The following is a 20,457-nucleotide window of genomic DNA, read 5'->3' as shown; positions in this document are numbered from 1 at the left end:
TTTTTTCATTCAACTAATTTTTATTGGAAGTTTATTCATTCAACTAATATTTATTGGAAGTTTATTCATTCGACTAATATTTATTATGTACTATAATGTGCTAGGCATTGTGCTAAAAACTGCATTTGCAGTGGGGAAAGTGAGAATCATCCCTGTCCTCCCTGGGTTTAGTCTAGTGAAAATAATTATGGGAGAGGAGGAAACAGGTATGAAACAAGGTCACTAAAAAGTTGTATAGCAGTAATGGTCTGGATGAGTTACTGTAATGAGAATGTTTTGTCAGCAATGGGAGGAGGCTTCTGAGAGGAAAAGGAAGACAATCAGAAAGACAAGAATAAACTATTGCCTGCTTTAAGGATTTTCTCCAGGGTCAGTACAATTGTTTGGTAGGCAGGTGCCCCCAATGGTATTGCTTAAGAAGAAAAAATGTTTTCCATTTCAATATGGTAGAATCCCTTATTTTCAGAAGCTCTGAGAGAATGGTTTGAAATAGCATAAAATGACAATACAGACATGCCTTAAACTCTGTGCTTCAATTTCCCTGATTGCAAATAGGAAGAATACTTATTAGGACAGAAATGTGAATTTCTATTTCTTTTATATCCTTTTTTTGTGGATTCTGTGAATTTCTTATTAAATAATGGACAGTGAAACAAATTACTTTCATCTCTTAAGTAGCTTCTTTCTTAAATGATTCTGAATTTTTCCTTTCCTTTCTGAACATTCATATAGATAAGCATATTTGAAAAACTGACCATAATGGAATAGTAAACATAGCTGGTAAAGCACCTGATTGTCACTATGGCAACATCGAATGTTTGACATTTAGTCTTTTCATTATTCTCTGTTGCTATAGTAATAAAATCTTGAATTCTGACACCAATTCCAAATTCTATTAAAATAAAGCCTGTTTCATCCCCCAAGAAGGAGGGAGAGCCAATACTATCCATATGCAAAATGTATTAGAATGTCTTCTAGCATTAAGACACAGATGACATGAGACATACTTTGCTGCATTTTAATCAAACTGAAAAACACACTTGAAAAGTAGAAAAAGGGGAAAATACATAAAGAAGAACAAAAGTTATTTTTGTTATTAAAAACAGTCTTTTATCTTAAATACATATAAAAACAGCTTGAATTTATGACCTGTTAAAATTTATCCAATACTAATGCAGAAGGAAGAGCAGAATCTTTTTTGTCTCTTTTTAGAACAAAATATAGTAGAATAATTAGCGATTAAGAGCCACAAAAAGAAGTAAAAATATCTCTTGGGGTTTTGAGGGGCTTTCATATATTACATTAAAATATATTATATTCTCATCTACTTTTAAACTTATAATCAGGAACCAGAATGTTATTATATTACTTTTTTTTAAGAGACAGGGTCTTGCTCTGCCATTCAGGCTGGAGTGCAGTAGCTTGATCATAACTCACTGTAGCCTCAAATTCCTGGGCTTAGGTGATTCCACCCCCTGCCCTCACCTCAGCCTCCCGAGTAGTTAGGACTACAGGTACATGTCATCATGCCCAGCTAATTTTTAAATGTTTTGTATGAGGTTTTACTATGTTGCCCAGGTTGGTCTCGAACTCCTGGCCTCAAATGACCCTCCCACCTCAGCCTCTGAAGGTATTGGGATCATTGTTTCTTTTCTCTTTTCCTCTTCAGAAGAACATTTATACATATTGTTTCTATTGCTGAACAACCCAAAAAGCCTGGCCAGGAATCACAGCTCTTGCATTTAAAAAATTTAAATGAGTTCAACATAAGTTAAATGAAAGGAAACTTTTCTTAGCAACCTTAGAATTCCATTTACATTTGCATTGCTGTTATTATGTATTGATCATAGACTCTTTAACTCTCCACAAATAAACTAAATAGAAAAAAAAATCAAGAATGTTGCTTATAGACAACACAGTCTTTGGTATTTGGGGCTAGGTGTTCTGTGAAAATTGGTAAAGAAGTGAACTAAAAGCAAGGAACAATGTGGGATGAAAGAGCTCTCAATTGGCTAAACAATGACAGATTAATCGAGTAAGGCTACTATTCTAAGTAGTTGTATAATCATTGTCTATTCTACAACCTGAAGTCTAATTTTTTTGGTAGTAAATAGTAAATGCAAGGTCTATGCTAGGTACTGGAGACAAAACAAAGATTAACAACAAGATCCCTTCCTTTGAGAGCTTACAACACAGTCAACAAATGTTAGGAAAAAGGTTGTGGATTGTGAAGGGAGCTCTGTTGTCCTCCTACTCCACTAAAACCTTTCAAGCCTTTTGGTCACCTTTAAAGTAATCTCCTTGCAGGTATCAATCACATCCATTTTAAGTGATGGTACAGTGTGAGGTTTTAAGTGCACAGACTATCAGGGTTTAAACTCCAGCTCTGCTACTTACTAACTGTGCAATATTGGAAAGATACTTAATATTTCTTAGCCTCAGTTTCCTCATTGAAAAAATGTGAAGAATGCTAGTGGTCTTCCCACATAGGACTGTAACAATAGTTAAATAGATTAGTACATATGAAGGCCATAAATCAGTGCTTGGCACAGAATATTCAATATTTATTAAATGAGTTAAGAGAACTGGCCAGTCACAGTCATCTTACTGTGACTCCAAAAACTGTAGTATTGGTGTCATGGAAATGTATATTGTTTCCAAAGTCATTTCACTAAAGATGAAAACTTAAAAAAAAAAAAAAAAGCCTCCAACTCAAAAAAATCTGTGAAATCTTATAAAAAGGAAATCAAGAATGCATACACATAAACACAAAGTTACAAAAAGACACAGTAATTCCTCAACTAGAGACAATAACATGCATAGTCTTTACTACTAACAATGTGTGCATCTGTTTTTCTGTTGATACATCATCATACAAAAACAGCTGGACCCATTTTCACGAAATATTCAGGAGCATTTGGCATGGGGTGATGTAAAACATAGGCTATTTTGCATAAATAAAATTCATTCTTTAGGAGACTCAAAGAAACAGGTAATCGTACTACAGAAATACTAAAATTGTTGTTCTACAGGAGGCCTTTTTTAATACCAAACAGGAGAGATGTACCAAAAGTGTTTTTTCAAAATGAGCTCCAAATACAAAGTCACTAGGATACATGTTCTAAACTGCAAGCACAGATTTGTACTTGATTTGTTTCTTCCACAGGCCATTCCCTGTATAGGTATACTGTAATGAAGATAATATGATTTAAGGATTGTTAATAATTCTCCAAATCATGACTGGCTTATCTTATTACATAGGCTGTTCCAGTAGAAACCAAAGATTGGCCAACCACCCACTAAACAAAAATGGCAACCTAACTAGACTTTATGCTGGTTGGAGTGTCAGGACCCATCTCACTTCTCCAGATAGCAGACTAGTCTTTGAAACATAAATCTGTCATCCCCACTTGCTATAATGATTACTATATAAACATAACTAGTGTCCCAACATTTCCTATTATTCCCATTTATATGGGAAACAACCTAAGTGTCCATCTATGGATGAGTTAATAAAGAACCTGTGGTGTGTATATGTGTATACATATACCTAATGGAATATTATGAAGTCATAAAAATGAAGAAAATTCTGCAATTTGCATCAAGGGGACATTATAATAAGTGAAATAAGGCAGACATAGAAAGACAAATACTGTATGATCTCACCTATATGTGAAATCACAAAAACTTGAATTCTAGTCAGATGTGGTGGCTCACACCTGTAAGCACTTTGGGAAGCCAAGGTGGAAGGACTGTTTGAAGCTGAAGTTCTAGATCAGCCTGGGCAACAGAGCAAGGTCCTGTCTCAGCAATAAATAAATAAATAAATAGCCAGATGTGGCAGCGATGTCTGGGGTCCTAGAAAGGTGGGAAGATCACTTTTGCCTAGAAGTTCTAAGCTGCAGTGAGCTATGACCATGCCATTGCACTTCAGCCTGGACAACAGAGTGAGACTCTGTCTCTAAAAGAAAAAAAATTGGAACTCATAGAAGTAGGGGGCAGAATGATATGGCCAGGGCTGAGGGTTGGGAAGAAACCTCTGGTTATAAAATGAGTAAGTTCTGGGAATTTGTCATACAGTATGGTGACTATAGTTAATATTATATTGCTTACTTGAAATTTTCTAAGAAAATACATAAGTTTCCTCACCCCCAGCCCCCAAAAACACTGGTAAATACATGTGATGATGGATGTATTGACTGTGGTAATCATTTCACAATGTATATGCTTATCAAATCATCATGAATATGTATCATTTTTGTCAATCACACCTCAATAAAGCTGGAGATAATTTAAAAACAGGAAAAATTAATTTTAGCAATTTGTTTTTCTTAACCCAATTATGCAAAATATTATAATTTCAACTTATAATCAACACAAAAATTATCAGTGAGATATTTAGATTTTTATGCTAAATCTTTGAATCCTGTGTATATTTTACACTTATAGCACATCTCAATTTAGACACTATTTTTAAATCAGGAATACTCGATCCATATTTATATTTCAAAAAGTTGACAATTGAAAAGTAGATACATATAACCCAAGTTTTCCAAATATACTTAGAAGTATCTAGTACTTTGAATCAAATATCAGTTTTTAAATTAAAGTTAATTAATAAAATTCAGTGATTCGATTGTGCTAGCCACATTCCAATGACTCATCTGGCTATTACAGCACAGTTGGACAGCACAGTTGTAAAATTGAGAGAGGCACCTCCTCCCTCCCCTCGCTTCCAGATGGGAAGGAAGGTGAAGAAGGAAAAATAAAATAAAATAAAATAAAATATCAAGGAGCTGGGAAAATGACTCCCTCTTTAGTTCCCAGCTTCTCTGCCATCTGCTAACCTTGAATGAGCTGCAAATGAATGCTATCCCTGCCGGCTGGAGCCCAGCACTGGTTCATGCCCCTACATCTCCACAGACCAGGCTCCCTCCAGGAAACACATCTGCCAACAAACAGCTTGTTGCTTTTGTCTTGACTCTGTAAGCCCCCTCCCCTGCTGGTCCCTGCTCATGCTGCATATGAATTAGCAAATCAATGAAGACAAAACATTGTAAGGTCATTCAGCAAATTAACAATGACATATTTTTGCATTGTTTCCCCTTTAGCATTGTAAGCCTATAAAAGGGGAGAGAAGCTGCAGCTTGGGGAGCTCAGTGAATGAGGCTGTAGCCCCCCCGCAGCTCCTGGCCAAATAAAAAGCCACTTCCCTCCTCAGTTCTGTGTTTGAGAGGTTTGTTTCCTGTCGCTCTTGCTTCAAAATAAGTGTGTAAGTAACTTTGGGTCAAATATGTAGCCTGGACTTAGTAGTAAGAAAAATTAAATCAGCAAACAGGTTGGTCATGGAATACAAATAGTACACATTATGGATTACCTTCAAACTCTTCATTGTTGGTCCATCTCCACTCAAAGAAGATGTAGTTGTGCAGAAATAGTGAGGGGATCTGGAAAAGATATTGCAATTAGCAAAGAGACTGAGATTACTTGGGGAAAGTTTAAAGTTCACGATATGAAACCAAAAGTTTGTTAATACCAATTCAGCATTCTTGTCCCTGTTACTGAGGTAAATAAACAGATTCCAGCAGTGGACAGGTTCTGAACAGAACTGATTGTGTATGGTTATGAGGATAGCTAGTTCTCTATCTCACTGTACTCATACAAAATAAATTAATTAAAAAAAAAAACACCCATCACAAAAAATCCAAAATTATAAAATACAACTTGTATTTTTCCAAAAATAACACAAGTTTCTTTTGATCTACTTAGGCAAAAGTATAGACAGGCTTCTTAAACAAGCATGTCTATAGTTACTGACAAAGTCATAAGTAACAATCTGTAAGATTAAACAGACCATTACATTTAAAATGCATATTTTATACTTACTTCCTATTTTATGGGAGAGTTCCTGCAAGAATATCCAGCAAAAATTCACCATTCATCCAGAACATTCTATCATTTATTTATGAAATCTTTTTTGAATGTCTGTTACATTTTAGGCACTGCCTTATTCACAACAGTTAACAAAAAAAGCCCTACCCACACAAAGTATGTGGTAGCTGTCAGAGGAAAGGCCGTGATAAGAGCTTGCAGAAGTTGGATTTCAGATTTAGTAAATAAAAATTTTTATTTCTTTAATTTAGCAAATAAACATATGGATACCGAATATTGCATTGGACAGATTAAAAATTATTTGCTTTTTATCTGAACTTCAAATTTAACTGAGAGTCCTATTTTTATCTGGCAAACCTACATGGGAGGGAAAACTTGGAAGTGGAGGTAGGGTAAATGGAGAGAATTTGGGAAGCTTTCCTTTAGAAAGGAATATCTGAAATGAATGCTGGGCTTAGTGAAGAGGCAGAAAGAAATCTTTCTGGGAGGAAACACAGCAATGCAAACTGACTCCCCAGGCCACTGCAGAGTTCAGGAACTGAAAGAAGGAAAGGGAATGGGGTAAGGAACAAGGAAGGTGGGTATAATGTTGAGAGTTGAAGCTTGAGGGAAACTAGGTGCCTTTATTTTTCAGGGTTCAATAAGAAGTTCGTACTGTATCACCAGTGGTGAGATTCCACTAAAAAACTTTAAGCAGGGGCAGGGCTCAGTGGCTCAAGCTTGTAATCCCAGCACTTTGGGAGGCCAAGGCGGGTGGATCACGAAGTCAAGAGATCGAGACCATCTTGGCCAACATGGTGAAACCCCATCTCTACTAAAAATACAAAAATTAGCTGGGTGTGGTGGCGGGAGCCTGTAATCCCAGCTACTTGGGAGGCTGAGGCAGGGGAATCGCTTGAACCCGGGAGGCGGAGATTGTGGTGAGCCAAGATTACGCCACCCCACTCCACCCTGGTGACAGAGCAAGACTCTGTCTCAAAAAATAAAAATAAAACAGCTCATTTTGGCTACAGGGCGAAGAATTGAACTACAGTCTGGCAGGCAGGATATTGGGAGACGAGTTAGGAGGCTACTGTGGAATTCAGGTGGGTTCACAGGGGCCTGAACAGAGGCAGCTGAAAGAAAGGAGCATCAGTCACAAACACCTGAACCTGAGACGGCAGAAAGCAACTGCAAACTTGAATACAGAAGAGGACTGGGCGAGAAGAAAGCAGAAGCAGCACACATTTGGGGAAACATTGAAGAAATAGTCAAAAAATCAAATGTCTTCTGAGAAGTATAGCATGATAAGGACTGAGAAGGGACTCCTAGATTTAGCCATAAGGAAGTCACCAGTGACCTTTGGCACGGGCAGTTTCAGAGGAATGGTTGAGGTCAATTAGGTCGCAGCTGGTCCGGGAGAAGGCGATGCTGGCCTAGGAACCCGGCTGCAGCAGCACCAGGCTCTCATTTCTTTGCCCTTTTAACAGGTGAGGGTCAAGGACAGGAGACGAATTTGGAAATGCGCGGCTAGTGCCCCCATCAGTTGGAACGGCGAAGCAAGCGGATAGCTAGGGTCCAATCCTTTTCTAAAGTCCACTTGACTGACAGCGCTGGGCGCCACAGACGAAGCGCAGAGAGAGAGGTGAATCACGAGGGGGCGGAATTCCAGGGCACTAACCCGGAACCGGTTTGGGACTCGATTCCCATTGTGAGGCCTGGCCTGGGGCGGGCTCTCAGCCAGAATGGCAACACCCTTCCGTCCAATGGATGAGAGTCATCAAATGAACGGCAGCCACATTAGCCAATGGGTGGCAGAAGATGGGCGGGCGAAGTTAGTGGGAGGGGAATCAATGAAGCATCTTTTTACCTACCCCCTCAGGGGCGATCGTGGGGAGGTGCCGCTGGTGTCGCAGGTGAGCGGTTCTGTGACGGAGGAGGCGGCCAGGGAAGTGGCGGTTCCATGGTCAGTGGGTGCCCTCATAGTGGGAAGGGTCCCGGAGGAGTCAGCGACAAGTGGCCGCGCCGCTTGCTGCCGGGTTTGGTCCTAGGGTTGTGGCGTAGCGGGACTGCACGCTCAGGAGAAACGCCACGCGCGTCTGTCTCCTGACTGGGGAGGCTAGAGAGGGCCCAGGCCACGGAAACAAGACTGCAGAAGTTTCTGGGCACTCAGTCGGGACTCTCATTTAATATCCAGAGAGAGGATTCTCCTTTCAGATTGTCCCGACTCCACCGGGACTCCTACCAGCAGCAACCGCGTCGTTGTGGCCGAGTCAGGTGCGCGCCCCTGCTCCCCTGGGTGGCCTCTCGGGAGTCCAGTCTAATTCGATTCGTACCAGGGGCCGTTTTCGGACAATCGCAAAGGAGGCCCCGGGAGGAAAGTGAAAGACACTTTGATAACGGCAGCCCTTAAATAAACTTGTTATGTATCCACCACAAGTTTTAGAGAAGAGCATCCTTTTTGGCAGGGAAGTGAATCCCCCATAAGAACATAGGGGAGGGGAAAGCCACACTTTAAAGAGAACTGGGGTAGGGGTTGATAATGTAGATTTATGCTGCTTTTCTTCTTGAACTGCTTAACTTATTTACCCTCAATTTTTTTTTGGTCCGAAACTTACCGTCTGGTTTTTCTCAGACTTCTTAATTTTGTCTTATCATGAAGTATCTAGGAACTTCATTCTCAAGTTTTAGTGCTTGTAAAAAGTTGTCTGGTTATGCGGTACGTCATCTTCACAAGGATTACGTAAGTGAACTATATCTCATTTCTGTTTCCAACCAGTAAAGAACGATTGTGAAATGGAATTTCAGGAAAATGGCTGTTCTCTGTGATTGGGCATGGAAGGTTTGTAAGTTTTAGAGGCTGCAGCTATTGAATCCTTTCTGCTAAGAGAGGGACGATAGCTAATATAAAAGGAATAGTATTTGACATCCAAAATGACATATTTTCACATTTTGTCACGTATTATATCACCAGCACCAAGAATAGAGCTTGGCACACAGTAGGAGCTCAGTAAGTAGTTTTTGAGGAAATTATTGGGGAATGAGTGTATGGTAGAAAACCCAAGCTTCTGCTACATGGATACCAACATATAAAAGAGAGGACAGTGGAAATGGCTTTTATCCAGGTAAGCATAGCTACAGAACTTAAAAAAGTCAGGATGCATCAATGCTGGCACTTTTTTGCACTTAATCAGAAAATATCAAGGTGCAAGAAGATTTTCACGCAATTAAGCCAAGACTGGATATCTAAATTTCATCCCAATATCAATTTTAGTCAGCTTAAAAATCTATTGAGTGAAATCGTTCATTAGTTCAGAATAGATCAGTCAGGGACAGTGGGATACCACTTTGTAAGTTAGAAGTATGGAGTTAGGAATTGTTGGTAAAAAAAATTAGGCCTTGCACATAGCAACAGCTACTGCCAAATTTAAAAATATACTAATTCACTGGTACTTCAAAAAGGACTGCTATTTCTGCCATGTATCAATACATTTACGACAATGCAATTTCTAAATTGATCTCAGATTCTAAGAACAAAATCTTATAGTAGATATCTGCATAAATTTGGATTCTCTTGACAACTTCAATCATTTTTATTTTATTATATACTTATATTGGTAATATATTTATGTTACTACAGTAACATTTCCTCCATATTAAAGATAGACTACTTGAATTTCAAAAAACTTTCACAGATATATTTATCTCTTTCAGCTCATTTTTTAGCAAAGAATAGGTCTTACTAAGCCAGAATTAAAGATTTGCTCTTTGGCACCATACTAATTTTCCAGCTTTAATCCCTGGTACCTCTTTCTTTTATTTCTGTCCCTCATTAGTCTGTTTGTTTTATAAGATCATAATCAAAGGCTGATTCCGACTCAAAACCTTCCTTGATCCCGTCAAAGATTTGTCCTTCTTATGAATATCCAGAGTATTTTGTTAGTATTTCTTTATTGTATTTTTTATATATTTGCATTATTCATCCAGTGAAGAAATATTTGTTAATTACATCCAAATACTGTACTGGGCAATGGATAATAGCTGACATTTGTGGGCTTACGATATCTTAGGCATCATAAGCTTCTTAATCGGATTATCTCTTTTAATCCTCAAAACATCATGAGTATTAGTCTATCATTATTCCCATTTACAGATGAAGAAACAAGTTTAAGAGGTTAAGTAATTTGCTGGAGATCACAGAGCTAGTTAAGTAGTAGAACTGGCATACAACTTTAGGTAGTCTGTATCCACAACCTTCAGATTACAGACTTCATTACAGCTTGTTTATGTACATTTTCTTATGCATCTATGTTTTACAGGCTTTACTAAGTTGTAAATTATTTGAAAGCAGGGGTAGTATGTTCATATCTGATCCCTTATTGCTCCTATTGTAAATCAGTGGTGTAATAAAGCTGATAGTGGACGCACACAGGAAGGATATCAGACTTAGATGGATGGGAACAGTGAAGACAACCCTGGAACAGGAGACGTTTAAATCAAGTGCTGAAGGATTAGTAGGCATTTGCCTGATGATAAGGCAGACACCTTGGAAATTGGGAAGATGGGCTGGAGAAATATATGTGTGACAGTCCAAGGGCAGGGACCATGATGGCTCGAGCTGTGCTGTCCAGTATGGTAGCCGGTAGCCATACGTTGCTATTGAGCACTTGAAGTGCAGCTAATCCAAATTGAGACGTGAAGTGTAAAATACCACTGGATTTTGAAGACTTAGTATAGAAAAGGAGTGTAAAATATCTCAATAATTGTTTATATTGATTACATTTTGAAGTAACATTTTAGATATATTGGATTAAATAAAATATCCATTTTTACCTGTTTTATTTTACTATTTTAATCTGGATACTTGAGGATTTAAAATTACATATAGGGCCCTTAACATTTCTATTGGACAGCACTGATCTAGAATTTACAGGGGTTTCAAAATGACCGGTACTGTGTTTGTGTGCCACATACATGTGACTATGTGTTTGATGGGGAAGGTGGATTGGGAAAGTAGGTTGAGTTGGTTTTGTAGGTGATGGATAAGATCAGAAGAAGTACATATGAAAGTTAAAGGTAGAGTTCAGATAGGGTTTACAATAGGAAGAGAGGAAGAGCAAGGGGAGTCAACTTAACCTCTTAAGTGCGATGGAAAGTCTTGTAAGGTTTTAAACACTCAGTATATTTCTGTTGAATGAGACAGTGTCCTAATTACTTCATTTAATAGTGCATGTTCCTGATTTATACTCCTAATTCAGTAGTAATTTTTCCTAATGAAGTTATGGATAGATGTCTAAAGACATTCTACTTAGAAGAAAATTTGGTTCCCAAGAGAGCAGTCCTTTTCTTATTAAGTCTAAATCACCTAAGCTTGCATGGCCTTGATGTGTTTCCAACAAGCAGGAGTGTGAGTTGGTCCTTACAACCAGCATATTTTTCTTGCATTTGACGTAACATTTCATTGGGCATATATTTCCATAAATAAGCCAGCTTCATCTGTATTATAAGTCTTTTGTGTCAGATGAGGTCTTAATAATTTCCAAAAGGAAATTTTCTTAGCTACACCATTTGCTCTCTGCTTTGCCTTTCTGTACATATCTGAGCAAGTAAACTCTTAACATTGATCCTCTAGCTGGGTGGCTCTCAATCCTGGCTGCAAATAAGCAGCATTTGGAGAGCTTCACACTCTGAATGCCTGGCCCTATTCCAAAGATTGTTTCAATTGGTCAGAGATGGGAACTGGTTATAGGTATTTTTAACAAGCTCTTTAGGTTATTTTGATGTGCTATAAACCTACAGTTTTCAGTAGATTAGCTACTAAGTACATGTGCTATTGAGTACTTGAAATGTGGCTAATACAAAATGAGATTCCATCTTTGTCTCTTCATTTGTCCTTTAGAATCATTCATATGCATGTCATTTCTCTGTTTTCAATAAATTCTCTTTAATTTTTTTTTATAATTTTATATCTTAACATTTTCAACAGACATAGCTTTTTAAATCAACGTATGTGATGGAATAAGTATGTATTCATGTGATACATAATTGTCCATAAATATTTACATGCTATTATAAACATGATTTTTCTGGAAAGAATTTCAAGAAATTGCTAATATTAGTTATATTGGTGGTAGAGATGTTTCATCCCTTCATTGTGAATTTACATTCTTATTTAGATCTTCTAACTGTATGTTTATTTTCCTGTTTAAAAAAATATCAGACTTTAAAAAATGTAGCTCTCAATAATAAAAATTTCTCATGAGTAGATTTTTAATATAATTGTAATCCTTTCAAAGTAAAATAAATGTGCTGTGGGCTAAGAAACAGCCATACAGCTGAGACAGAAATGACCGTGCCCGTGGTCCACAGATTGGTGGTAGACAGAGTTAATGAACCTGTTGTAGAGCATAGAGCATAGCATGTTTTGTGTCTGCGAATGTTCCTAAGTTGATCTGTGAACATGTACACACACAGACATACACATGCATTTCCTTTGCCAATTTTGTTGGCTTGTGTCAACTATAGCATCTACATGGGGACAATGTGCTAAGACATCCATACTCTACATGTATTGCATATATTCCATTATGTGACTTAATAGTTTGTTCATCCAGTCCCTTTTGATAAATGTTTCTATTTTTACCATGCATTTACCTTTAAAATGTAATAGTGATTTTTAAATGGCTCAAAAGGCTATGTCAATGCTCTGATACATTCTGTATATTTTGGAAACAAAAATGTATCACATGTAGGTACCTGAAATGTAGGTATTTGATTTGATGGAATGTCTACTTTAGAAATAGTTGGCTTGCAGTCTTCTTTTTTTAGTTTTTTGCATACTTTGCCCTTTTTTGTGGATATGTGAAATTGACAGTGATTTCTTGAGAGTTCATTTCTGCTGTTTTGAGTTTTTAGTTCTCTCTGACCTCTATTTCAGCAGCAAGTGGCAGTTCCGGAGATGGTTATTCCACATGAGTGCTTGGAAACAAAAAGATGTGGTGATGGGCATATTTTTGGTGGTGTTATTAGACACGTACAAAGTCAGCTGAACAAAGACTAAGAGCTTGAAAAGGAAAAAATGCATAAAGGTTTAATGCAATGGTGATAAGAAATGCTTTGTTATTAAAGTTTAAAAGTAAGGTATTAGCATCTAGTTTCAGTCTAAAAGGGAAAAGATGATAGAAAATATGTGCATTTTCTGATTAAAAATTTAGCCTTGCTTAATTGCTGTATTTTTGCTTCAGTAGAAGATACTATTTGTATTGTGAATTACAGTAGAGCTATTTTTCACACTAATGAAAAGTTTAAATTGACAGACAGAGTAAGAGAGAAGAAACCATGTGTTGAAAGATAAACTGAGACGTGATAACTTTTAACGATTTTATTTGAGCACACAGTGATTCTTGAATCAGGTAGCTCCAAACCAGAAGTGGTTGTGGGGCTCTGCAGTGGAGATGCAAGATGGGAAGGTTTATAGGGCTAACAGAAGTAAAGCAAAGAAAATATTTGATTGGTTACAGTTGTAAGGTTGTCTAATTTGATCTATCCTGTTGGAAGGTCCCTAGTTACATAAGTTAGTTGATGGCATCTGATTGCTTAGTCTTAAGTTTCTTTTTTTAAAAAATATAGGTATTTACCAAAAACATAGCCCAAGTTAAGTGTTGCATATGTTTGCAAATCAAGCAAGGTTAAAGTCATGTATGAGGCCTAACTGGTTTTGTCTGCTCAGGGATTCTTCAGGCCAGGTCTCCATTCTAATTTACCATAACAGGAGGTAGAGGAAATGTAACTGATGGAAGTTTTGAGGAATTTTTCTGCCAACATGAAGAATTTTATCTGGACCCTCCACATAGATAAGAATCTCCTTTTGAAAATCTTTTACTAAATGACATCTAAAAACTTAGTAACACTTTTGGTTTTGAGACAAAGTCTGGCTCTTTCACTCAGGCTGGAGTGCAATGGCATGATCTCAGCTCACTGTAACCTCCGCCTCCCAGATTCAAAAAATTCTTATGCCTCAGCCTTCTGAGTCACTGAGATTACAGGTGTGCACCACCATGCCTGGCTAATTTTTGTATTTTTATAGAGATGGGGTTTTGCCATGTTGCCCTGGCTGGTCTCGAACCCCTGAGCTCAGGCAATCCACCCACCTGGGCCTCCCAAAATGCTAGGATTACAGGCGTGAGCCATCATACTCAGCCAGCCACACGTTTTTAAGATTTAACTATCACAAGCCGCTAATAACGTCGAAGTAGATATAACATGAGAAAACCTGGACATAATAAGTCTTGCCATTTAACTAGCTGTGTTGTGGACAAATTAACTCCTCTGGATCTTGTTTTATAAATAGAAAAGCTAGTGTCTCCCATATAATGACATGGTGGTGTTTAAATGACAGGACTTGGAACTTCATGGATATTTGATACTTTTTTCATATTGACAGAAAAAGTTTAAGGTTAAACAGTGATAGAGCTAGAAGGGATCTTGGCAATGTCATCCCATTTCACATTTTGTAGAGGAGGTAAAGTCAGCTCTGTGTAGTTATCAGTGAGTGAATTTGAAGTCAGACAGCATGGTCTGTATAAGATACCCCTTACTCTTTCTGAACTCTTGTTTCTCCTTAGATCTTTTAAAATCTCTTTTCCAATTCAAAGTGCTTTTTTGACATCTCTCCCACTTCTCAGGTGAATCAATATTAATAAAGCAATATGTACTGTATTGTGTAAGACACTGGGACCTTTTTGATAGGTGGCCTCATTTTCTGCCAGTATGAGAAAATCCAGTCCCTGACTCACTCAACATCTGTTCTGGCCTTCTAGTATGCCTCCCAGTAATGCAAAGGTTAGCTAGCACAAAAACTACGCACTTCTCCAATCCATTGCAGTGAGGATTGTGGATGTGCTTTAGATTCCACCAGATGCACTTACGTAAGGCTTGAATTCAAGGTAGATAAGAGAATCAGGCATGTGAAGCAACTGTTTTTTGTGGGAATGTGGGTCTAGCACGGAGGTTTTCAAAGGCTACTGTGCATTAGAGTTATCTGGAGGGTTTATTGAAACACAGATTGCTATGTCCCACTTCTAGAGTTCCTGGTCTGGAAGAGAGCCTAAAAAGCTTACGTTTCTGACAAGTTTCAGGTACACCCTCTTTAACAGTCCAACAAACCGAGAGTCTGGAAATTGGAGAAACATAGTCTTATATCTAAAAGAAATGCTTACAAGAGAGGATCTTTTTCACTCAAACTCTGTATACAAATACTGCCACATGGATATTTTAAAATGTATTTAATGGAGACTCCAAGTATAGTTTACTTTCCTGTATCATGATCTTCAGCTCTATAATTAAAGCAGCACAGAACAATGCAAAATACTGCTGAGAAATTCTCCAAAGAAAGGCACATAATTAAGAGCCTTAATTGAAACAAAAACATAGTCCAGCCTCATTTTGTTTGGTGTAAGGGGCTTTTGTTTAGGTAGTTTGAGCGGGAGGAGGATGGGGTGAGCTTTGAGGAACAGAATTACGAGGGCAAACCAAACAGTGTGTACTAGTCTATGAAAAGTTTAGGAATCAAAAAACAATTTTTGGTGATCCTTGCCTTTTTCTTTTTTGGTGATCATTTTCTTTATTGGTTATCTTTTTTTTTTTTTTTTTTTTTTTTTTTTTTGATTTTTTTTTTTTTTTTTCTTTAACTTGATTAATTAGGTGGGATGGCCGGGTAAAATCCTTGCCATTTTTATGTTAATCCTTTTATTTTATCATATTCCTATAATACTTTAATGGTTTCAGGAAATTATATTCCAGGTTTAGAGTTTCTATGTTGGTTTAACCTTAAAATCAGTTTGAATTTGTGAAGTAGTAAAGTTTATTTGATCAGATTACATTGCCTTAAATTGGCTTCTGAGTTTTACTGATTTTTGCAGCTCAGCCTTTCAGTTTTCCTCAAATTAGTCTACAAAGTATACTTTTTCTTTTAGATATCTCGAACTATGTTCATTTTGGCAAATAGACTCTTTTGTTTATTCAAAATGTATTTATGGTGCGCATGCCATGTGCCAGAATTTCTGCTAGGCTCTGGGGAGGTAATGGCTAGAGGAAACATCCCTGCCCTTGTGAAACTTTGCAGTGAAGTGGGGAAAGGGACAGACTCTGAGCTGTATGTTAGCACAACTATAAAATTCAGTCTAGGAAAAGTACTGCGAATTTTATGCTGGAGTAATTTGACTTATCAGGAAAGGCTTCACTGAGAAATGGATGCTTAATCTGCAAGCTAAAGGATGAGTAGGAATTAAGTAGGCCAAAAAGGGAGCAGTCCATTTTCCAGGCAGAAGGAACAGTGTGGACAAAGGCCCTGAACCAAGAAAGAGCTTGACAGGAATAGGTGGCTGAAAGATGGCCAGTGCAATTGGAGGAGAGAGGGAGAATTCGTGGGAGAAGGAGTTGAAGGAATAGGAAGGGAGTCAAGAGTGAATACTGGCAACTGGTTAGGAATCTTAGCAGCAGCACACTGGGGAAAAGATGGCAATTTGGACAATGTTGGTACTGGCAAAGATAAAGAAGACAATTTTTTGTTTGTTTTTATTTTTTATTGTACTTTAAGTTCTGGGGTACATGTGCAGAATGTGCAGGTTTGTTACATAGGTATACATGTGCCATAGTGGTTTGCTGCATCCATCATCCTGTCATCTACATTCAGTATTTTTAAGCTATATTTAGAGGGTTGCTTTTTGTTTCTTTTAAATATTATATAGCTTATTATGTTGAAGTATGTTATAGAAGTTGCAGATTGATTGCTTGTACCTTTTCCTTTTTAGGAATTATCCAGCCTGCCCCTGCTACTAGATGAATGGAAGACGATGATTTGAATTAAGTGCCAGCAGAGAATTATCCTTGGTTTTTGTGCTTTGCAGCATTCCCCAAATTGTTTTCACATCTTCTCTTACTATAAAAACTGCACTGAAGTTAAAAAAATGAAGCAGTTAAAAAGAAAAAGGAAAAGCAATTTTAGTGTTCAAGAAACTCAGACCCTTTTGAAAGAAATTACAAAAAGGAAAGAAGTCATTTTTTCCAAGCAGCTCAATACAACAATTAACGTGATGAAGCGAATGGCTTGGGAAGAGATTGCACAGTGTGTGAATGCTGTGGGAGAAGGAGAACAGAGGACAGGGACAGAGGTGAAAAGAAGATACCTTGACTGGCGAGCACTTATGAAGAGAAAGAGGATGAAGGCCAACATTAAGCTGGTCGGTTCAGGATTTCCCCTTCCCTCCTCTGATTTAGATGACTCTCTCACTGAAGAGATAGATGAAAAGATTGGATTCAGAAATGATACAAATTTTGACTGGCAAAACGTGGCTGATTACAGGGATGCAGGTGGTTCCTTAACTGAGGTTAAAGTGGAAGAGGAAGAAAGGGATCCCCAGAGTCCTGAAGTAAGTATTAGCCTGTGTACCCCCTTTTAATCTTTTCAATTCTGATTTGGGAGATTATTGTTCAAGCTTATTTAAAAATAGAACATAACAAGGTCATTTTATTTGTTTTCACTGTACATCGTTAATACTTCTCTTCCCACCTAAATATAATTACCTAGGTCATATGTATTACAGACATTAAGTAATTCAATGGAAATGATATTCAAAATTCAAATTAAGTATGTTTCCCCAAACAATGCAGAAAGCTTTTGGGAAATATTTAGACAAATTGCCATGAAGTAGAAGTCAATACTGAAAATTGCTTTTCTCTTTGCTCTTAGTTTGAGATTGAGGAGGAGGAAGAAATGTTATCATCCGTCATACCAGATCCCAGGAGAGAAAATGAACTTCCAGATTTCCCCCACATTGATGAGTTTTTTACCCTTAATTCAACACCATCTAGATCTGCATATGATGAGCCTCATTTGCTTGTCAGTATTGAGAAACAGAAACTAGAGTTGGAAAAACGACGACTGGATATCGAGGCTGAAAGACTGCAGGTGGAAAAGGAACGCCTACAAATCGAGAAAGAGAGGCTGCGGCATTTAGACATGGAGCACGAGCGGCTTCAGCTGGAGAAGGAACGGCTGCAGATTGAAAGAGAGAAGTTGAGGTTACAGATAGTCAATTCAGAGAAACCATCCTTGGAAACTGAACTTGGTCAAGGAGAAAAGTCCATGCTTCAACCACAGGACATAGAAACAGAGAAGTTAAAACTTGAGCGAGAACGCTTGCAACTGGAAAAGGATAGGCTGCAGTTTTTGAAGTTTGAATCGGAGAAGCTACAGATTGAAAAGGAGCGCTTACAAGTAGAGAAAGACAGACTTCGAATTCAAAAAGAAGGACACTTGCAATGATTTTTCCAGGCCTCCATTTAGCAAATATTTGAAGACTGTAGATTTCTCTCATATCAGGTGATAGAATGATGGTTGCTGGATTAGCTGTGGTTTCTTTTCTTGTCTCATGTCAGTGTTCAGTAGGAAAAAGTTATATGTGGATAACTGTATGCCTAAGTAGTATATAAAAACTGTGCCCTAGCATAAACAGCATAGTGGAAATTTACTGTGCTGGACTCTCTACCTTATAATATTACATAGAGTCTTGTATAGTCTGTGTACCCAGAGTTTACAATTATGTCTATATAAAATTCTAGCCCAGAAGTTCTCAACTGGGGTTGATTTTGGCCTTTAGAAGACCAATTTGGCGATGTCTGGAGACATGTTTGGTGGTCAAAACTGGGGTAGGGAAAAGGTTGCAATGCATACTTCCTCAACCCCCCTTCCCCTGCCACAGACTCGGTAAAGAATTTTCCAACCCAAAATATCATTAGTGCTGAGGTTGAGAAATCCTGTCCTTGCTTAACTCTGTACCTCTATAGCTATGTTTTATAGTTTTAGAATATTAAAACCTCAGATATTTATGTGGATAGGTACTTAAATGGCCAAAAACTTTAACTATGAAATGTTACTATGTAGTATATTGAATATAGGAAGTGATGAAGATTATAGGTATTTTATTCCCATGATTACATCTATAAATAGCCTTCTCAGATTCAGAAAACAATACACGGAACATTAGAGATTATCTAAAATGGGTCACTTTGAAAAGAATTATTTATCTCACTTCTAATGCTTTAGAAGGAAGAGGTAATTTTAAAGCTTTAGTTCCTTTTCTTTCAGTAATTTTCTTGGTTTGGGTACAAAAATTGTCGTTTCAATAATGTACTGAAATCTTATAAGTAAATGGTTGAAGCTAGTAAAAATGATAACAGTATAAAAATGGTACCTGTATTCCGTGAGCTTGAACCCAATGACTGATTGTTTGACTTTTAAAATAAGCAATAGCAGCCATTTGGGAGTGGGGGGTGGGTGGGAAAATGTACTCCGTATCAAATAATAATGATGATGTTGAAATAATGATAGTAGCTATGTGTTATGGATTAGAGAAGCACTTATTACACTATCTAACCTGATATGTAGAACAATTTTTTAGAGTTGTATCTGTTGTTATTCCTGAATCTGAAGCTCAGAGAAGTCACACAGAGTAAATGGCTGATCTTTTATATTGTAGCATATTTTGTCCTTCCCCCTTCCCTGAGGAACAAAGTACATATCTTTAGTTTCTTTGATATTTATTCTGAGACCAAGGGCTTGTTTAACCTGATGATTTTCCTTCAATTGTCTGAAACTGCTTTCTCCACAATCCAAGTGATTCTGATGCACACTAAAGTTGAGAATCACTGTACTGATCACTTTGTGTTTTCTGATTTTCAAGGTTGATACGTAGCTTTAATATAGCTCTTCTGTTGACCTTGATTCTGCGTTTCTTCCTTGTTAAGAGTGGCTTGAAACTCAAATGTATGTTGACATTTGAGGATGGGTATGCAAGGAAAAAATATACTTCTGTTTACTTACTCTGTCTTTGAAATAGTGTTATTTTTCTATATCTGAGATAAATGCTTCTACTGTAGAAATAAATTTGCCTATACTATCTGAGAATTTGTAATTTCAAATGATACTCATTGCTCTAAGGGCAGAGGTTATCAGGCTTAGAGAAGAGAACCCTATCATGGTCAATGAGGTCAGAGGCCTAACATTTGGGCTGGACATTGAGCTATGTATGCTGGATATGTTATTTGCTCCTCAAAAGAACCCTTGAGATCTAACTCATGTGATATGGTTTAGCCCTGTCCCCACCCAAATCTCATCTTGAATTGTAGCTCCCATAATTCTCACATGCTGTGGGAGGGACCCATGGGAAGATAATTTGAAACATAGGGCAGTTTCCCCCATATTGTTCTCATGATAGTGAATAAGTAAGCTTCCCAAGATCTGATGGTTTTGTAAGAGGAATCCCATTTCTCTTAGTTTTCATTTTCGCTCTTGCCTGCTTCCATGTAAGACATGCCTTTCACCTTCCACCATGGCTATGAGGCCTCCCCAGCCACGTGGAACTATGAGCCCATTACACCTCTTTTTCTTTATAAATTACCCAGTTTCCGCTATGTCTTTATCAGCAGCATGAAAGTGGACTAATACATCATGTTATCTCCACTCCTATAACAACAACAACAACAAGCCTCATTTATTTAATTAACCGTCTATCTTAAAAATTACAT

General features: G+C 37.6%; 2 protein-coding genes across 6 annotated transcripts in view; one reads left to right on the top strand and one right to left on the bottom strand.

The window, feature by feature from the left end:
• The window catches only part of AASDHPPT (aminoadipate-semialdehyde dehydrogenase-phosphopantetheinyl transferase), a 77,549-nt gene extending 70,104 nt beyond the window's left edge, over window positions 1-7,445 (bottom strand). The window contains exons 1-2 of the mRNA XM_017544817.2: window positions 7,232-7,445; window positions 5,378-5,447 (exon numbers count right to left, since the gene is read on the bottom strand). Of these exons, the coding sequence (XP_017400306.1) occupies window positions 5,378-5,392 (15 nt within the window). The 5' untranslated portion in view covers window positions 5,393-5,447; window positions 7,232-7,445. The remainder of the gene's footprint in view (window positions 1-5,377; window positions 5,448-7,231) is intronic.
• Window positions 7,446-7,584: 139 nt separating this feature from the next.
• Window positions 7,585-19,834, top strand: MSANTD4 (Myb/SANT DNA binding domain containing 4 with coiled-coils). Of its 5 annotated transcripts, none has more exons than XM_017544813.2 (4): window positions 7,688-7,787; window positions 8,507-8,614; window positions 16,683-17,300; window positions 17,621-19,834. In XM_017544813.2, exons 3-4 carry the CDS (start codon window positions 16,839-16,841, stop codon window positions 18,194-18,196), a joined length of 1,038 nt encoding a protein of 345 aa, XP_017400302.1. In that variant the 5' UTR covers window positions 7,688-7,787; window positions 8,507-8,614; window positions 16,683-16,838; the 3' UTR covers window positions 18,197-19,834. The 5 variants fall into 5 exon arrangements, with proteins under 5 accessions (XP_017400301.1, XP_017400302.1, XP_017400303.1 ...); XM_037744400.1 differs by having other exon boundaries at window positions 7,765-7,837; XM_017544812.1 differs by lacking the exon at window positions 8,507-8,614 and having other exon boundaries at window positions 7,585-7,787.
• The last annotated feature ends 623 nt before the right edge of the window (window positions 19,835-20,457 follow it).

This window comes from Cebus imitator, unplaced genomic scaffold (genome assembly GCF_001604975.1).
Source record: "Cebus imitator isolate Cc_AM_T3 unplaced genomic scaffold, Cebus_imitator-1.0 Scaffold171, whole genome shotgun sequence".
NCBI lineage: Eukaryota > Metazoa > Chordata > Mammalia > Primates > Cebidae > Cebus > Cebus imitator.
The sequence above is the reverse complement of the archived record's forward strand: the minus strand, read 5'-3'. Positions and strand labels throughout refer to the sequence as shown.